Raw genomic sequence first — 20,237 nt, 5'->3', positions numbered from 1 at the left:
AGAATATATGATTTTTTAAATGAGATTTAAAAACAGCCAAGGTGGGGGCTAGTCTCATCTAGTGGGCAGCTCATTCCAGAGTTTGGGGGCCACAACAGTAAAGGCTCTGTCTCCCCTGTGTTCCAGTCTTGTTTTAGGGATGAATAAAACATTCATTCTGTAGCTGTAGCTGTAGCTGTAGATAAGAATATGCTGAAAATCAACATTAGTATCATAGAATAGACTTTAATATGGCAAAATATAAAAACAAAAGAACATAAAACAAAGGTTCCTTCAGTCAAAGACTTCAGTCAGAGACATATTTTATCCATGCATGGTCTTTATCCAGTCAGTTTATACACATATACTCTGTATGTGTAACAGGTGGAATGATGGTTGGTACTGAAGTTCCCATGGTTAACAACTGTAATCTGCACTGACCACATCCTGCGATCCGACTCACTGAGGTTAAAAATCCAAACACATCACTGTAAGTATCTGTAACAGCATAATTTAAGTTCTGAGGATAAACTTCAAGTGCTTTACATGTTGAAATTAAAATAGAACTAATAAATAACAATAGAAAACAATAGGAAAGTGGACACAATGTAGAATGAATCAGTTCAGTCTCACAGTCTCTAAAAATTAGGGTATATTAATGAAAAGCTGAGGGGTCAGTGGAGAATTTGACTTGATCTGGAGGTTTGTCTCTGAAGCGTTTGCAGCCTGTAGGTGAGGATACTTTTAATTGAATTTGTTTTTTGCTAATGAAGCTTTGTCATTAAAAGCTACTAAATATGAGCATTAGCCCTTGTGAACAAATAATGGCTGAAATGTAGCTGAATGCAAATTTGCCTCTAAGAGAGAAATAAGTTGTTACATTTTCAAAACTTAAAATCTGAATCTCGAGTTCAAGTGTTGGTGTATGTTTGGGTATCAGAGGTTGCTGGCTGCCAGGATCTTGTCACGGTTTTCTTCGTACTGGTGCAGCATCTTCTGGAGGTCATGGTCAGCAGGAATCACCTGCCACACACACACACACACACACACGATAAAGAATTCCAAGTCAGCAGATTGCTCCAGGAGACAAAGTAGAATTTGTTGTACGCCTCCTTCCACCAGTCAAATTGCAGTTACAGTTTGTACATCATGTCACAGTGAAGTTGCCCTTTGACCTTGTGGATATAAATGCCATCACTTTATTATTTTCTCCTCTTAGGCATTTATGTGAAATTCTGTCATTATTAGTGTACGAATTCTTCAGTTATATCTAAAAACATGTTCTGTGAGGTCAAAGTGGCCTTGACCTTTGACTCCAAATTCTAATATGTTCATTGTTGAGTCCAAGTGGATGCTTGTGCCAAACTTGAGACAAATTCCCAATGGCTGCCTTGCAATATTGCATTCAAGAGAATAACATAGCCAAAAGGTAACAGTGGCCTTGACCTTCGACAAACAAATTCTTATCAGTTCGTTGTTGAGCCCAAGGGGGCGTTTGTGCCAAATTTAAAGAAATTCCCTACAGGTGTTCTTAAGATATCCTGTTAATGAGAATGACACAGACAAGGCCACAGTGACCTTTGACCATCAACCACCAAACTCTTAGCAGTTCATAGCTGAGTCCAAGTGGTGGTTTGTGCTGAATTTGAGAATATTCCCTAAAGGCCTCAATGATTCCAAGATCATAGCGACCTTTGACCATCGACCACAAATATCCAAACAGTTCATCTTTGAGTCCAAGTTGACATTTGTGCCAAATTTGGGGAAAAAAAACATCCTTAAGATGTTCTTCAGATATCACATTCACAAGAATGAGACACATGAGGACACAGTGACCTTGACCTTGACCTTTGGCCACCAAAATCTAATCAATTTATCACGAAGTCCAACTGGACATTTTTTCCAAACTTAAAGAAATTCCCTTCAGGAGTTGTTAAGATATGACGTTAATGAGAAAGACACAGACAAGGTCAAAGTGACCTTTGACTACAAAATTCTTGCTAGATCATTGTTAAGTCCAAGTGGTGGCTTGTGCCAAATTTGAGAGTATTACCCAAAGGCCTTCTTGAGATATCATGTTTGAGAGAGAAAGAATATATATATATATATATATGTATATATAATCAGTTCATCTTTGAGTCCAAATAAATGTTTTTGCCAAATTTGATTTAAAAAATTCCTCAAGGTGTTCTTGAGATACCCTGTTCACGAGAATAAAACCGATGAGATCACAGTGACCTCGACCTTTGACCACCAAAATCTAATCATTTTATGACTGAAGTCAAGAGGATGTTTGTGCCAAATTAAAATAAATAAATTGGCTCATGACCTTCTTGAGATATCAAGTTTACAAGAATTGAGCGCACAGACAGATAACCAAAAAAACATAAGGCCTCTGGCCTCAGCTATCACCAACGCAAAGGCATAAAAAATACAAATTTGAAGATCGCTTTGACACCAGGACACACAGTCACATCTCATAACACGAGGGATAAAGTAATAAACCAAAGCAAAGAGTTGCCAGGATATGAATGGTCACGCACCAGAACAGGAGCAGGAAGTTGGAACGAGTTCTGCTTGATGAGCCAGTCCTCATGCAGCTGGTGGATGGACTCCAGGTACTCCTGGTGGACAGATGACACAATGGATACACATTCACAAAATGTCCATCTTCAAAACTCAAGAAAACCTTTCAATTTGGTTGTTTTTCTGTATATGAAATGACATCCTCACCAAGGGAATGACTTTTTCCTCCTCTCTGCACCTCTGCTTTAACCTCTCGTGGCAGGTCTGAGGAGACGTCTGCAGGTAGACTGGAGAACAAACATCAATGAGCTGCTTAAACGAATTTAGATGATACAGAGGAAGTTCATTATGCCTTATGAGTGAATGGTGGGAAAGACTATTTTGTGATACTGATGAGGGGGTGGCTGAAGTTCTTCAAACCTTTTCATGTTTAACAAAATAACATACAAAAAAAAAAGAAAAAACTTACAGGTGACAAGGAAATGACCTGAAAGTTAGCTTTAAAATAGAGAGAGTCATTAGAAAATTCTAACATAATTTTTTCCATTGTTTTTTTTAATAATTTTAATTTTATATTTAAAATTAGGTTACAGGAATTATTATTATAATTATAACTTTTTTCTAGTGATTTCCTAATTTTGTTTTTTTACTTTTCTTTCTTTTTTTGGGTAGTCTTCTTGTAGATTTTGAATTAACTATTTTGGCAAATATTTGGGTAATTGCTTGTTCAGTTACTCACTGCCTATTTTCCATTTTTTTGTGAAAAATCAAGCCAATTTGCTCAGATTTCAAAGGGTTAAATCGGTTTCTATCATTGTCTGTCTGCTATTAGTCTAAGTATGAAGGCAAGATAAAAAAACCCTACACCTGCATTCATAGTTTGATATTATAATGTGAGGTGTGTTTTTAAAGCCGTACTCTCTAACGGAAGACAAGAGTGTGCAATGAGATGTTTCACCTCGGTCACAGAGCACCGTCAACCAGACAGGTGGAACAAGACAAACCCGATCTGCATTTTTTTAGAACAAAGTAGGACAACACCACCACCACACATGATTATCATCAATAAAAAGAATACAGCTTTCAGTTTCAGAGGAGCAGCTGCTGCAGAGGCAAGTAAAAGCAAACTTTTAGAACCAGACTGAACCACTGAGAGTATGGTTTCCATGAGAGCACAGTTGGTTTCATCTAAAGTAGGTTAAAAAAAAAAAGGACAACACTATAATTTAGTCAATTTTATTTATAAAGGCCATTATCACAAAGCACGGTTTGCCTCAGAGGGCTTTGCAGCATACGACATCCCTCATCCATCCAGACCCATTGGCAGATGATGATGAGGGATCCCTCTTCCAGGACGGACAGACGTTCAAAGATGTCATAGTAATAAATCACTGCTTTTCTCAGAAAAGGAGCGTTCTATTACTGTTGAATTAACAAATGGTTAAGTTTCACTTTCACTACGCCTAGCATTCTGCTGCTCCGTCTGTGCCCAGAGTATGCTCTGTGCTCCCAGAGTGTGGTGCTCTGAATAACTAAATGGTCTATATATATTCTAATTTTGCTCCAAATTAACAGTCAAGCCACAAAAATAGAAAATCAGTATGTGGAGGTTAATGCTTTTATTGTGGTAGTCTGCCACAAATAAATGTACGTGTGGGAAACCCTGCTTCATCCTTAAGTCCAAGTGGACATTTGTGCCCAATTTAAAGAAATTCCCTCTATCAGTCCCTGAGATATCTTGTTCATGGGAATGAGATGAATGAGAGGTCACACTGACCTTCGACCATCAAAATCTAATCACTTCCAGTTTGAGTCCAAGTGGATGTTAGAGAAAAATTTGACTGAAATTGTTAAAGTGATTCAAATTTTAGCTGTATTTCCTTGTTTTTTATGAAGTTGTTGCAACTTAAATGACAAGTGGAATTTCCTTGTTCTTTCTAAGTTTTATCAACTTAAGTAAACCAAGTTGTTATTTCTTATTTATATTAACGATTTGTCCAATGTATCAAATCAACTATCCAAAATTTTATTTGCTGATGATACTAGTTTGTTTTTTTTCCCACAGAAGTCTTAATATGATTGTGAAAGTTGTCAATGAAGAATTAGATAAAATCTCTAAATGGTTCAAAATTAACAAATTGTCGCTAAACATTAAGAAAACAAATTTTATTCTGTTTAGTAACAATCACAAGAAACTTGATGAGAATATTACAGTGTTGATTGATAATGTCTCAATAACTAATGTTAATTCGACTCGTTTTCTTGGTGTACTAATTCATAAAAACCTATCTTGGAAACCTCATATTTCACTTATCTCAACTAAAATTGCAAAAAATATTGGGATAATTGGAAAAATTCGTTATCTTTTAAATACAAAAGTTTCCCTCAACCTTTATTATTCTATGATTTATCCCTTTATCAGTTACTGCAACATTGCCTGGGCCAGTACTCACCAAACAAAATTGCAACCTATTTTTAAGTTACAGAAACGAGCAGTGAGGATCATTGCCCTTTCAGCCCCAAGAAGTCATTCATTACTCATATTTCGTAAATTCGGCATTCTCAATATTTATCAGATTAATAGTTTCCAAATAATTCAATTTGTGTATGGTTCTTTAAATAAAACACTTCCCACTTTCTTTCACAATTTCTTTTCTTTAAACAATCAATTTCACAATTATTTAACCCGAAAGGCGTCCCAGCTCCGGCCACCACCATCACGAACTACATCATCCCAATTTAAGATCTCCTACAGAGGATCCAAGTTATGGAATTCACTTCCTCCCCACCTTGTCAAACCTTCTGATGAATCATTTAAAAAATCTGTAAAGAATTTCTTGCTGTATCAATAATACCCACCTGATCTGTGTGTGTGTGTGTGTCAGTGTGTGAACCTCAGAGTGATTTTATATTTTCATGCATATGACAATGTCCAATTTAATGTTGATCTAGGGTGGTCCTCTTGTCAAGCCCCTTGAGGGTTTTTAGGACCTCCTTGCATATTTCCCATTTTTATGATAATTGTAATGTTGACTTTTAACATGTGCTAAATAATAAACAAACAAACAAACAAGTTAGTCTGACTTGACTTGATCATCACAAAGAGGATTTCACCAGTAATGAAGTTAGTACTTCTGTGAGTTCTCTTTTCTTTTTAAGAAAATGCAAATATGATTGACTACTTTGCAACCAATACAATACATTTATAAGGCACCGTAAACTTGGTTTTACTTAAGTTGATAAAACAAAGAAAGACTGATTTAATTAAACTTGTCATTCAACTACATTTTAAATAAAGTTAACAATTAGATAGTAAACATAAATTAAGACTAATAGTTATATCTATATATCTATTTTAAAAGTAAAATCAACTTGTCAGATATTTGTGTTTTTTATTGCGTTCACCAGAATGGGACAGATGGACCTAAGTATGGATGGGCAACCTGAAAAAAAAAAAAAAAAAAGCTGCCAGCCATGGCTATTGCCAGTGCGGAGGCATAAAAATCTTTCAGTGTAATAAATCTTTATTAACTGTATTTCTACTTTGTGTATTCTCACCTATGAGATCAACAGGAAGCGAAATGTTAGTTGTGATCCAATCAAACCACTCGCTGAGAACAGTGTAGTCCACCTCCGGCATTTTCCCACTGGAAAAAAAAGAAATCAACCAGCAGGACATTTTCCGTGTCAGTGTGGGCAATATAAACCATCTTAGTTTGCCAACCTTCACAGAATTGTACATACTGTTTGTGATTCGTTTAATATTTCTGCTGTATTAGGTCATTTTGGGAAATGCTAGTACCTTTATTTGTCAGGTAATACTTTCACTGTACAGCTAAGAAAACAGACGTACATTCAAGTTACGTTCTCTATAAACAATGTCTGAGGTTCAAGAAAATGTAACATATAAAATTACATATTATTAATTCAAATATATAAATTAGTAATCAACGATAGAAGATTTTATCCAGATTGGTCTATTCCAGGTGAAGACTCTAAAAACACAGGTACCTTCTAAAGAGATTCTCCACAAAGATGTACTTGGAGCTGAAGATGGACCTCTCCATCATGGCGACAGGAGCTGACTGAAACCAACAAGAGACCGTGAGCACATACATCTAAAGTACATATTTTCTGATTAAATCATATGTTTGCATCACCAGTCCCCCTATAAGCTCATCTCCAGTAAGTCAGGTGAGTATCTAGCCAGCCGCACACTTACTGTGGCTGACAGGTGTCTATCCAGCATGGTGAGCTGAACGTAGGTCTGCAGCGTGATGCCCCAGCGCTCAGGATCCTGGTACATCAGAGCCTGCAGAGACAAAACATTCAAAAAGTGAAAATGCTAAAAGAAAATGTTGGTGTGTGAACCTTCTATAAAAGAAATGCCTGTGGTTTAAAAGAAATTCTTTTATGTACAGTTTTTTCTTGAGGGCATAAAATTTGAATGAAATTAAACAATCAAACGACTAAATGATAACAACACTGTCATGTCCAGTCCTGTACAGTACCAGAGGGTTGTGTCCACGGACATTTCTCCATTTAGAGACTGGTTCTGTGAGGACCTGGAACAAAAAAAAAGAGAGAATACTTTTATTGACATGTCCAGTCTTGTCCAATCATGACTCAACAGTAACACTGCTGTCAACGTGCCTCGCTGGAAAAATGGAATGCAGAATTGATTTTTTTATCTGAATGTGAAACTGAGTGCACACTGGGCCTCTCCGTTATCTGACTGCAGTGATTCAAAAGGATGGAGTGGGACTTCAAGTGTTTAGGCAGAGCAGAGATGCACACAGGGTGTAATAGGATAAAATAAAAACGTTCCTATCTTTTATTCTAAAGCTTTTGATCCAAAGTCCAACCCTCATCCTAATGCCCCTGTCTAATGGCAGTTATGTTACAACTCAAGCCACTTTGTGTAACAACTAGAGAGGTATTTTCTAGTGGAAGAACCTACACTCAAATAAGCACCTTGTACAGTTTTGTTATATAAGGACTTTGTTTCCTGGTACCTCTATATTGCTAGTTTTGGCAAAATACTCCAAACATGTCGTCTTCCCGCTGGCGATGTTCCCCTCAACGCAGATCTGAAAACAGCCACAGAGAGACATTAATAATATGAGAGAAGAAGCTTGTGTTTTAGTATGTGAAAAAGCATGATGATTAGCATTTAATTCATGTAAATGAGGTAATAATAGAAAAGCACACTGCAGAGAGACTGCAGCCAGCATTATGAGTGTAGCTTATCTCCACGTATGTACTGAACTGTGCACAGATCAGACGGTGCAGACTCACCACTGCTTTCTTGTCCCCTCCATTCTGCCCAAGCCTCCCTTGGAAGGAAGATAACATGGTGAGACAAGACTACATTTCCCACAAATCCCAGTGCTGGTCGGGATGCTTTTGGGAGATATTTGCCTTGAGGACTTTCTGCCAGAAAGGAATTTCTGGATTATGGTTAGAAAAATATATTAGTTTGGGTTCAGATGAATAGATTTCTGCCAGAAAGGGGCCTTTGAGGCAAAGTTCTCCCGTGTGCAGCTGGGATGCCAATTTTTTTTTTTCTTGGATGGCAAATGTATGACCCGCCTCACTCTCCCTCTGATTGGCCAGTCCTCTTCTCTACCATTGTTGGATTGGTTAGGTTTAGGCAAATTGGGTGAGATTAGTTAGGGTAAGAGTATCATGGTAAGCCAGTCAGAGGCACAGTAATGCAGAGAAGGAGGGGGTCATGCCTTCTCCATCCTCATGTGTTTGGCATAATGCATTTAACATACTATGTATTGGGACATGCTAAATCTTTTTCTAGCACACTGAATCGTATGGTTGTTATTAGGCTCGGGTGGTGGTATCAAAGTATTACAGTATACCAGGGTTTTTAGAAATCCCAAGAGTATGATTTTCAATAGAATCGCAAAGACAGACACTCCTTTCTCTATGAAACTATTTGTATGTAGTGCACAGCACGCACCACCAGAGCTCAGTCTCCAGTCTCTATTGGTAGAACAGGCAGCTGGTGGCAGTGGTGGGAATTTATTTATTCAGAGGGTATACGATTATATTTCTCAGTTTAACAGGGAAAATATGTGATAGAATTTGAACCTTTTTGGTTTTGGTTCCTTTATCTGTGTTTATAAGCCTTATGGATATGCTACACCTACTGGTAGGTTCAGACGGCCATTATCAGTACATTCAATGGACATTATCAGCAAATTAGGTTTCACCTTCCCTTTCCCTAAGTTTAGGTGCCAAAATGAAATGGTTAATTTTAGAGAAAGATTGTGGTTTGGTGTTAGTGTTGGTTTCATGTGGGACTTGAATCCTCTTTTCCTGTAAGTCCTATGTTTTGACTATGACTCTGAGGTTAAAATACTTTAATATGACTGAGTGTCCGCATACAATCTCATGAACCACCCAGAGGGTATGACCCATTTACTTGACAAGATATGGATGTAAAAAATAATAATAAAAAAAAGCCTAAACTTTAATGCTGAAGTCACTGTCATTACACCCCAAAAGGCTGGAACAGCCTGCCTCAGGATCTTTAAAGACCCATTTTTTAGGATACATTTTCTCTTACTTCATGTTTGTTTCTTCAAACTGCAAAGCACTTTAAATTACATTCGATTTGTTTGAATCTACGTGCTATATCAATAAAATTTGACTGATCGCTTGATTTCACGCCTCCTTTGCTGACGCAACTTTACAGAAAACACAATGACAAGAAAATCCTAGCTACAAGAATGAACTGACAAGAGCTCAGAACAAAGACTATTTATAGGGCGAAAAACTGATTTAACGACCTTAAAATAAAACCCTCAGGCTGAATGTCGTGATCATTTCAACAGCAACAGGATGCTCGCGTGAGATCATCTGATGTCATCGCTGACTGACCTGTGGTGCGGTGCCGCGCGCTGCTGCGTGCTCTGCTCTGGATCAGCCTGACGCTCCCAGCTGCTGACTGTGTCCCTCTGTTAGATCCAACACCGCGAGAAAAACACGGCGAGACGGCATCCTGAGCACACACGAGTCTCACACACTTGAACAAAAACGTCCAACGACTACCTGATAGCGTTACCATCTTACAACAACATGCACAACACATACACTTCCGCCGCTGTTCTTCTTCTTCGATGTTTAAAGGCAAACCGCGATTTGGTGAATGACCGCCACCAGCTGGTATGGAAGATCAGGAGGGCCAAGTATTGAAATCTCTCAATGCTGAGCAAAGCCGTCTGATTTCTTTCGAAAAATGGGAAAGGCAAAGAGCAAGTTGTCAAAAAAAGTCTTGCGATTTGAAAGAAAACGATAATTTAGAGATTTATATTTTAAAAGGCCAGGGAAACATTTCTAAAACCAAACATAGCCTATTTTTCAGATCACCTCCTTGTTTGTTTGTTGCTAATTTTCTGGTTACTGTCTTGTACTTTTTCCAATTTCTTGCTAGTTTTTCAGTCATCTCTTGGTAAGTTGCCCATTGCCCTTTTTCCAGGTCTTTCAGAGAAATCATGCCTATGTGCCCAGGTTTCAAGGGGTTCTTTTTCTGATAATGTCAAATCCACTCTGCCATCAAGAAAAATCCAAGTGGGATTTTGCTGGAAGTTGTACTGTTGCAGTAAAGTTTAATTTTGCTCCTTCACATCCTGTGACTTTGTGTTCCTGATCATTCAAAGCTTTTTGTTTCCCTCCTATTCACAACAAAAAATTTCCCCAAAAGGCTGTCTTTGAAATCTTTAAAAATCTTTTTATTTCCACAACAACTGGAGTCCCAAAACCAAATCCCGCAGAGGGCACCCAGAAGTTTAGGTGGCCCTGTAGCTGAAGTGATGCAAGTGCATGAAGATCTGGACGTGCAGTAGATGCTTCACAGAAAGCAGGTGACGGATCCTCAGGTTGTGGCTCATGAAGTTATGTAACAGCGTGACTTTTCTTGTCTCTTGTCTGTCTGTACCCGTGCCCATGTTTGCTCTAACCAAACACTGAACAGTGTTAGTGCAGTGTTATCCGTTTGCTGTGGCCTGCTGCCTGGAGGTCAGGGCTGGCTACAGTCAGTTATGGCCTCAGGACTTGATTCATCATCATTGACTAAACCTGAATTACATCTCAAATAGGTTTAAGATGCATGTTAAATTTAGCATTGTTTGAGTGTAAATAAGAAACAACCAACCAACATAACTGTTAGAGTTAGCATTATATTCAAAGAAAGGAGAGGAGGTGATGTGGATAAAGTACCTGAAAGCCATATTTGAGTAGTAGTAAAGATATGTTACCAGAAAATGACTTTGGTAGAAGGTAAAGTCACCTATTAGAATATTATCTCAGTAAAAGTATCTGTTTACTGTACTTAAATATTAAATGTAATTTTATGATATGAAATGTATTCCAGTATTAAAAGTAAAAGTAAAAGTGAATGCTGGTTATGAAAAAGCAATGTGGTCAGAATTTTGAGAATGATGACGTTTATGTCTTCGTAAATGACACCACCTTTAAAGTGAAGCCAATGATACACTACAAAAATGAATTGTTTTTTTTTTAACAACTTGAAGGATTAAAAGAATAAAATCAAGTTTTTCTTCCTCCCCCTTTCTTTCTCTCCTTATTTTGTTGTAAGTTACTAAGATGCTTTAGGGGAGATGCAGTGGAGTAAATGTGGAAGTAAACCCTAAAACCTGCTTAACCCTAAAACCTAAAATCGTCTTGATTCCCACTGAAAACATGAGAGAAAGGCAATGTCCAACTAAAAAAGGAATGAACCCAAAATTAGTAAGAAATTAGTAAAAACAAACCCTAAAGATTAGCTAGAAACAGGTTAAAGAACAAAAATAAACTAGGAAATGACTTGAATAAGTACCCCATTTTGTGAAGATTCTTTTTTCTCTTTCTTTTGCTCTCTATTTTTTTTTTTAATTAATTTTCACGTTGTTTTCTTGTTGCTTTTTTATTTATTTACCAATTTCTTACAGTTAGCTAATCGCCTTTATCAACCTACATTTCTGCATGTAGAGAATTTAACCTAATTGCTCGGGTATCAAAAGGTAAAATACTTGTAAAAGGCGTCTGAAAGCAGCACAAGAAAAAAATGATGTCGCTTCAGGTTTCAAAGGGTTAAAAGACAAAAAACCCTAAAGTACCGATACTCCACAAACTCAAGTAGTATTATGTAAAGAAGTATGAATAGTTGTGTTTTTATTTTCTCTGTTGTCTGATAAAAAAATATTCGTTCGAATAAATGAAAAATACATTTTTCTTCCTCATATTTCACTTTGATGCTTAAGTCCCGGGGCTGTCTAACTCCGCCCAACAGCTGGAGCATGCGCACTGCGGACCACACGAGTGCGGTATATGGGGCGGTAGCCTCGTGCGTCTTAATCTCGTGTGAGTGGGTGGAGGAAGGTGGCTGAGCAGAGGAACAGACAGAGCCGCGAGGACTGACTCGGACACACACACACACACACACACAGTTAGAATGGCAGCAGGCCAAGAGACTAAACTCCAGCTGGTTCAGAGACACATCCGAGCTTTCCCGGACTTCCCCAAGAAAGGCATCCTGTTCAGGTAAGACAGCCGGCTGAGTTCTGTTTGAAGCTTTTCCACAAGCTCCCTGACCTCCAGTTATTATCGCTGTAAATTTAAGGCTTCACACACAGCAGGTGAGAGAAGGAGCCTCGAGCTTTGGACCTGGCACTCGTCTGAGCACACGTGCAAGTCACCTATCGCCATGGAAACGGACAACTGATATTAGTGCGCGAGCATAAGGGCTTTGATCAGATCTCTTTAAATTGGTGGATTATGTAAAGTCATGTCAAATTAGCCTCCAAATCTCAGAGAGCACAGATATGTGGAGCATATTCTGATTGTGCGCAAAGTTTTCAACATGAGTGGAAGTCTCGCTGAAACACATAAACATGTAAAATAGATTCATGAGTCATTTTTATTGTTTTGACGGTAATGGCGGGGTTTTCCCTCAGACAGAAGACACAAATTAGGACAGGAAAGTAAATCATGCCCGGAGGTGTTGACTTAGCAGAGAAAACATTAAAAAAGAACGTGATGTACAGGAGAATAAATATTTGAAGTTATTCTATAGAATACCTGAGAGCGTTTCAGGGTTATATTTTTCGTATTTAAAAAAATCTGAAAAGAACTCAAATATGCAAAGATTCATTACATTTCATTGATTCATTAATAATGCGTCTTAATCTGTAATCTGTAAAATCTGTAAAATTATGCAATATTTGGTTTTGTTTTTATCTTTTTTATGTAGGCTATTATTATTGTTATTAAATAGGGCAGGTATCTGCATTAGCCATTTTCGGTTTCTAAGGGACTGTTCTTTATTTATCAGAGGAGGGGTGTGGCTGGGGTGTGACTTTTATTTTAATATTTTTTTGTTTGTTATGAGCTAAAAATATTTTTCCTCAGTTTTATTTTCCTCAAGTCTTTCTGAGTAACTTAGGATAATGCATGGTCCTCCCTCCGCCATAAATTAGATAGATTAGATAGATTCTAAAAATGTACCCTTTGATGTGTGAAAGTGAAAATAAAAAAATAAATAAAAAAGGGCCTATTAATTCTTTTACTCTTCTTGTGCTTGCTGGTTAGTTAGGGATAACTTTACTTTAACTTTATTTTTGACCAAATTCTAAATGAGAAAGAAAAGTGAAAGTGATTTTGATGTAATATCATTATTTTAAGTTCAGATTTAAAAAAAAAAAATTCTGACAGAAGTGTTTGGCCCACATATTGAGTACAGGGACAAGTGGACATTTGAAAATCCAATGATTATTTTCATTTTTATCTTTATTTCAATTTATATCGATTATAAATGGAGTAATTTTGTTAATTTTTAAATAAAACGTGCCTTCTGCAGGATTGGAAGGCATGTTTTCTAAAAAAAAAACATGAACAACAAAAACAAAACAACAAAAAACAGCTTTAAAATACATACAAAATATAGTATTAAATTTGCATGCCCCTCTCTTCAGCCAAAATAAAAAAACACAACTCTCACACCAGTTTTTAAAAAGCTACATGACATGTCTCCTCCTTTTTAGCACCACCCCCCTCCCCTCTCATTAATAACAAACAGTCCCTAACCTCTCCTGTACAGTGTTCAAACTTTTAAATTCATACTGTATTGTCTCTACACATGAATGTGCAAATAAACTAAACTGAACTGTAGTTTGAATCTTCACCTGCCGCATTAATTTTATTAAGGACATTACCACCATAAATCGGAGTATTGAAATTCACATAATGCAGGGAGTGAAGTGTTAACGCTCAAATTGTCCTGGGGGAAAACCCCCTGACCCCCCACTGAGTAGCCTAAGGGCCCCCAGTGTTAAAAGGGAAACTATGCTCCTGTGTACATGCTTGTTCTTGCCAAATAGAGGACAGTCTTTGTTTACCTGTTTGCTGCGCTGCCTGTAAGCCATTGCTGGCTTCAGTCAGTTACAGCCTGAGGGGAGATACAGTAATAAACTACAGCTTCGCTCTCATATAAACCATCGAAAAGTCACTGCAGCAGGTTAATAGCAAGACATTTTAAAACTTTTTTTTTAAACCAAAAAAGATTAATTCAGGACTAACTGAAAGAAATATTTTTGGATAAATCCATAATTAAACCAGTTACAGCTCCACCTCAGTTTAACATTGTGAATTATTACATAAAATTTTAGTCACTAGCCTAATCGGGTGTGCTGACTGAATTATACGTCAATGCATTAATATATCCAACAGAAGTTCATGACTCGTCTTGTAAATGCACCATATAAATACAAATACAAGCATATATAAAGGTGTTTATCTCTTTTAACTGCATGCTGATGTAATGTGTGTGTGCTGCAGGGATATCTGTCCCATCCTGAAGGATCCAGCTGCTCTGACAGCAGTCATCGACCTGTTTGAGGAGCATGTGAGGAAGAATCACCCGCAGGTTGATCTGATCGTGGGTAAGAAACCACTGCAAAGCACCTTTTCATAAAAAAACAATATTCTTTACCCGATGAGCCTCAAAGCAACAGATAATATATATAAATAAGTATTTTCTTATGGTTTTATCTTTTTTTTGTTTTGTCATGATAGTTTGTTATTACGATATATTTCTATTTAGCCTGCCTTTTTCATCATCTGGGTCACGTCATGGTTTCCTATTGGCCGTAATGAAAGCCCTGATGAAGACTGGCAGTGGTTGAAACATTTTGGTTTTTTAATGATTTAGCCACTATAATAAAGGCTTTTTTTATGGAATTCCTGCTTGTTTTTCACATTTTTGGAGTGCCTGGATTTCCTCATAGTAGCTGTTCTGAGTATCTTGGCAGGTATTTATATGTCTGTCTAATGCTAATATAATTATATTACATATACAGTATAAGGTAATAAATAATATATTATTAATTACTATACTAATTCTAATAATGTAATGGCAGTTTTTGTTTATTAAATGCACTATTTTTCAAACTGAAATGGTTTCACAGCATTCATATGGCATTCATTATACAAGCCCTACAGACTGACACATGATGTTTTCATATTCTGTCCACTGTGTGTCCTTCCTTAATGTGTCCTTCTGTATTTTGCTGGTAATCCATATTTTCTGTGTGTGTGCAGGTTTAGATGCTCGTGGTTTCCTGTTCGGGCCTCTGCTCGCCCAGCGGCTGGGTGTTGGCTTCGTCCTGGTCAGAAAGAAAGGCAAACTGCCTGGAACCACGGTGTCTGTAGCATATGATTTGGAGTATGGCAAGGTAACGCACACACATAAACTAAGGATTTAGTTTAAAGCAGTGTTTTGCTCTGTGTTTGTCGGTCTTTACAGTGCTGATAGGATGGTAGTTGGGGAACACTTATTAATGAATAGATTAATTATTAATTGATAGAAGCATAATCTGTTCACACTTTCATTTAACAGCATTAAAAAAAATACAGTTTAATGCGTACATAAAACTTTTTTCAGTTGTAGGACAGCAGTTTAACATGCAGACTCAAGCTGAGTAGAGCTCTGATTAAAGCATGTGTGCTCCTCAGCTGTTTTCCAGCAGGGTGTGGGAGTAGCTCACCCTGGTCAGTAGGCACGTTTTCATTAACCCTCTCATTGTGCAAAATGAAATTGTGAATATAAAATATGCAGAATGGAAATAGTTCAATTTTGAAAAAACTCATTTATCACAAAAATTAATTGCACTCGCATGAGGTGGTATTTCAGGAGATTTGAAAAAGCCATCTTTTGCAAAACAATGGAAAGCCTTTTTAGTCTTTTTTAGGTCACATAATGCTATGACTATGTGCTTGTCAGTAGGAACTTGTTCCCTCATGATGCAGCAGGAGCTACAAGAGCTTTTATTGCACCACATAACTCTTAAAATCATCTGGAAGTTTTAAATCCATAATTCCTCTGTGAAATCGTGGACTAGAACCTCCCAGAAATCCCTCATAAATGGCCGCTCCCATGTAGAAGGGGCGTGCCTTTTCTTTATGGCTCCATAACACACCTTCATGACCTTGGACTGGAAATACTGACGGCTAGTGTGGTGGCTGCAATAGAAATAAAGCTGCCACCATGGTTACTGGAATGTTATCACCAGAGGAGAAGTATACTCGGTAGAAATGCAGTCATCTCGAAATTGTGCTTTATCAATATTTTGATTAATATTTTGCTCAAATCTGTAATTAAAACCTGCCTACTGTTTATCAGAGCTTTCTGCAAGTATGACATAACACCAGATGCAACATGTGTCCATGGTAACAGTTCTGCCGTCCCCACACTGGGCCCATTCATGACAGCTCACATTATCACTATCACAGCTGGTTCCAGCCTGCTGGGCTTTAGATGACCTCATAAAAGTTAGAGCTACAGACAGCTGTTCCATCTGTAACATACATTACACTGACTGAATATTGTTATTGTTGTGTGGCCGGTTATTCTGATAAAGTAGCTTGTGATAAATTCTACTTTGGAATACCACCTTGTAGGACCCAGTGACTGTATATAAAGATGTACAACACATCTCCACTGTACAAAAATGAAGCCAAAATATTCCAGATATGGCTGCTGCTATCTTGCGCTGATCAGTCATTTGGAGCCAGTCTGCACAGTAACAATCTTCACAATGTTGAGTCCCACCCCCCCAATACACCAGCCCGACCCAGTCGTGAGCAGTGCCATTGATTGTGAGCACACTGATTGGCACACACAGTTGTCATTTACGTTGTATAACGTGTATTACGTTGTATTTGGCACTTTTGAGTTTCATTTTTTATCCCCAGAGGTTGCAACTTGTTCTGGCTGTTAGCTTCAGGCTGTCGTCATCCTGGAATTTGAATCTTTGCTCCAGTTGACAACCATGTGCATTTTTGGGCACATTTTTCTCCAGAATCTCTCTGCATTTCTCTTACTTTTTATTGTTACCTGAATCCTGAGCAGTTTCAGTTTCGTGTCTAATCAACAGTAGTTTTTTAAGAGTTTTCCTTGTGTCCTTGCAGGCAGAGGCAGAGATCCAGGAGGACGCTGTGTCTCCAGGACAGAAAGTTCTACTCATCGATGACCTTCTGGCTACTGGAGGTAATATCTGCTCTAGAGTCATCATGTTCACTGGAGTCAGTCTGACGAGGGATTATTTACACAAAAAAGAAACAAATATTAGACAAAATGTCAGATATATTTCCTTCCTGACACTTAGCATTCTGCTTTAACCCTTTGAAACCTGGATTGACATCAGTTTTCTTGTGCTGTGTTGAGACGCCTTTTACAAGCTAAATGACCCTTTGAAATCTGAGCATATTGGTTTGACACAAAAAACATAAGGAAAAAAGGCAATGACCTACTTGGCAAGAAATGTCCCACAAATTGCAAGAAATTTGTACCATTTTTTTTAAGAGGGGAGGAGTATTAAGAAAATCCAGAAAAAATAGGGAAAAAAATATACTTAGAATTATAATAATTTTATATTTAAAATGTTGTTACAGCAAAAATAAAAATATCTAAAATATATACATTTATATATTTAGGCATTTTTTCTTGGCCATTTTCTTGTTTGTTTGTCTTTTTTTCTGTATATTTTCAGTTAATTTTGCTCTAACTCTAACATGCTCTAACTATTTTTTTGTTAATTTCTGGGCCATGTCTTGTGTAGTAGCGTGTTGTTTTCACCCCATGTTTTTGAAAAAAAAAAAAAAAAAAAAATTCTCAGGTTTCAAAGGGTTAATTAATGAGAGGTTACTGCTAACAGAATGGATTTACATTGGCTCTCTGCTAACAAGACAGCATCTACTGCCAGCCTGTTGCCTCTGCTGGCCATGTAAGAATCATGTTGTGTTTTGAAGTGATATTCAGATTTGTGTGTGTGTGTGTGTTTTGCAGGGACACTGTATGCAGCCTGTGAGCTGATGAAAAAGCAGCAGGCTGAGATTCTGGGCTGCATGGTGGTCATCGAGCTCAGTGAGCTTAACGGCATCGACAAACTGAAACCCCTCAGCGTGTTCTCTCTGGTTCAGTACTGAGCAGCGCTGCAGCCGCTTCGCTGCAAACAAGTCACGCACTGATTTCACAAACACTCAGGTGCATCCCGTCTCTCATTTTAATCATCAACTGACATGCAGTTTCAGTCAGAACTAAAATACAGTGTTTTTAATTTATTCATAAATCTGTTAATGCAGTGTTGCAAGGGCTAGAGCCTTACCCAGCATGCTTTGGGCTAATGACAGAGAGACAGCTGTGTTTCTGCGAATCTCAGAATGTCTCAAAATGTTTATAATATTCTCTTCTTCTCACCTAATGCATGCTGGGATCAGTCCCTGCATCAGTGTAAGCCTAAACTGGATGGTTGGATGGATGGATGTTCAAAAGGCAAAACATTTTGTCTGTTGCAGACTGAATGATTAAGTGTCTACTTTTTCCGTTTTTTTTTCATGTAGTTTTACATCTTTCAATTGCCGTTTTTAGCTTCATCTGTATGTTAACCCTTTGAAACTGTGGCAAATCAGCCTGATTGCTTTCAAAAACATGCGAAGAAGGCAATGAGCAAGTTAAGAAAAATGACAGAGAAAATAGCAAGAAACTTGTTTTTTAAATGAAAGTACAAGAAAATAACCTGAAATTATTAAAATAATAACAACAACAAAACAAAGCAAAACAAACACGGAAAGTAAAAAACGGAACAAAGATGATAATTATTGTGTAAAAAAAATAAAACTAAATATATAATTCGGAAATAATCAGAAATAAAATTATCTGGATTTTTTTCCCACTTGCTTTTTAAAAAATAAATTTCTGAATCTACTGAATTTTTTGGGAGATTCATTACCTTTTTCCCCACAATTTTTGAAAGCAAGTAAAGCAACTTGCTCAGGGTTGAAAGGGTTAAATACTTGTGAAATGCATCTAAATGCAGCAAGAGGAAAATGATGTCAGTGCAGGTTTCAGATGTGGCAAGGTGGTGTTCTGCAACTTGAAGGGTGCTAACTGGCAGCCAGCCTGGTATGTTAAGCTTGTGGCTGCAGAACAACCAAATAACATGAATATTTAACCATGAGCTGTTTTCTGTAGCTTAACCATTGGTACTCTTTTTGTGTATTCAAATGGTTTTAAAGTCTTTATGTGTGCTCAAAGTGTGACTGATGGGCTGTAAGAGGTATCCAATCATGGCTGCCTTTTTTAGGGAAAACTCTTGATATGACTCCACTATCTGCTGTTTCAAACATAATATTTATCCCACCACCCGTGACACATTTTAATGCAGAGGAAAGCCACTAAAACAAGTGACAAATAAACAGTTTTTTCTAATCACTAACATCAATTTGTTCTATCAGTGAGCATAGTGTCTGTCTGTTGTGGACCAGACCATTAACATAATTTATGTATTATGAATGTGCAGTATGTGTATGCAGTCAGTGAACACTTTACTTACCTGATAGCAACATCATGGATCTATCTCCTTATTTACAAGTGCTTGAAAACAACATGCCAGAAATGCAAACTTTAAAGTTAAAATCTGGAATTTGTGATATAAAAATCTGTGCCAACAGCAGCTGAAAATCCGTAATGAAACATCTGATTTTTGATGCTTTTTGGAATGGACACATGAATGAAATATTGTGAAATAGCTGATTTGTTTAATTTAATTTTTATTTGTTTAAAATAAACCAACCATGAAACATAGCCAGGTGCTTAAGTTCTCTTTCAGCTACATCGACATCTACAGCAACAATCGGACTTTTCAGATTTTGTTCCATGTGGATGCAGAACATCACACAGGAGCAGAAAGAGGAAAAACTCCTGTTTGGATGAGGCAGAGGAGGAGCTGGACTAGAGGACTTGTGTATTTTTCCTTCTGTGCCTTTTTTTTAAAAAACTGTTTTTATGTATTTTATTTTTAAACATTTGGAACCAAAGGCCATGGATGTTGGTTTCTTTTTGGATCATTGTCTACAATTTCATGTTACTAGTAAAACTTTTATTGCAGCATAATTTCACTGTGTTCATTTTTTTATACAAAACATTGTATAAAATGAAGATGACTCATTCACTTTTACAGTATGTCATTAATGCTCACACTCACCACATACCGAAGGTGGTTTAGAGTAAAATGAAACTGTTTGAAAACAATGGATTTCACATTGTCTATTATGCAGGTAGAACTATAACCTGAGAAGTTATGCAGTTTTTGTGATGATGCCCACTGTTTTGGAGGTTGTGTGATGAGTGACAATGGTGTTTGAATCAAAATATTTTAGTC

General features: G+C 37.3%; 2 protein-coding genes across 2 annotated transcripts; one reads left to right on the top strand and one right to left on the bottom strand.

Annotated features, from left to right (window-relative positions):
* Window positions 1–205: 205 nt before the first annotated feature.
* tk2 (thymidine kinase 2) lies at window positions 206–9,637 on the bottom strand. Its single transcript, XM_042502785.1, has 10 exons — window positions 9,403–9,637; window positions 7,804–7,841; window positions 7,521–7,595; window positions 7,017–7,070; window positions 6,728–6,817; window positions 6,517–6,590; window positions 6,064–6,152; window positions 2,713–2,792; window positions 2,523–2,603; window positions 206–1,002 (listed from the first exon to the last, which is right to left on the bottom strand). The coding sequence occupies exons 1-10, from the start codon at window positions 9,611–9,613 to the stop codon at window positions 916–918; spliced, it is 879 nt and encodes a 292-aa protein (XP_042358719.1). The 5' UTR covers window positions 9,614–9,637; the 3' UTR covers window positions 206–915.
* Window positions 9,638–11,871: 2,234 nt separating this feature from the next.
* On the top strand, window positions 11,872–18,529 carry aprt (adenine phosphoribosyltransferase). Its single transcript, XM_042502623.1, has 5 exons — window positions 11,872–12,063; window positions 14,356–14,459; window positions 15,118–15,251; window positions 16,987–17,065; window positions 17,864–18,529. The coding sequence occupies exons 1-5, from the start codon at window positions 11,975–11,977 to the stop codon at window positions 18,001–18,003; spliced, it is 546 nt and encodes a 181-aa protein (XP_042358557.1). The 5' UTR covers window positions 11,872–11,974; the 3' UTR covers window positions 18,004–18,529.
* The last annotated feature ends 1,708 nt before the right edge of the window (window positions 18,530–20,237 follow it).

Source organism: Plectropomus leopardus, chromosome 15 (assembly GCF_008729295.1).
Source record: "Plectropomus leopardus isolate mb chromosome 15, YSFRI_Pleo_2.0, whole genome shotgun sequence".
Classification (NCBI taxonomy): domain Eukaryota; kingdom Metazoa; phylum Chordata; class Actinopteri; order Perciformes; family Serranidae; genus Plectropomus; species Plectropomus leopardus.
Note: the sequence above shows the minus strand (reverse complement) of the source record. Positions and strands in the feature narration are given on the sequence as shown.

Excerpts from the sequence above, each read along its gene's own strand:
- aprt (XM_042502623.1), top strand. The coding sequence starts at position 11,975 with ATGGCAGCAGGCCAAGAGACTAAACTCCAGCTGGTTCAGAGACACATC. Across the intron at positions 14,460-15,117 it reads GCAGGTTGATCTGATCGTGG|GTTTAGATGCTCGTGGTTTC; the intron begins GTAAGAAACCAC and ends GTGTGTGTGCAG. Across the intron at positions 15,252-16,986 it reads ATGATTTGGAGTATGGCAAG|GCAGAGGCAGAGATCCAGGA; the intron begins GTAACGCACACA and ends GTGTCCTTGCAG.
- tk2 (XM_042502785.1), bottom strand. The coding sequence starts at position 9,613 with ATGTGTTGTGCATGTTGTTGTAAGATGGTAACGCTATCAGGTAGTCGT. Across the intron at positions 7,596-7,803 it reads GAGGGGACAAGAAAGCAGTG|ATCTGCGTTGAGGGGAACAT; the intron begins GTGAGTCTGCAC and ends GGCTGTTTTCAG. Across the intron at positions 6,153-6,516 it reads GTGGAGAATCTCTTTAGAAG|TGGGAAAATGCCGGAGGTGG; the intron begins GTACCTGTGTTT and ends TTTTTTTTCCAG.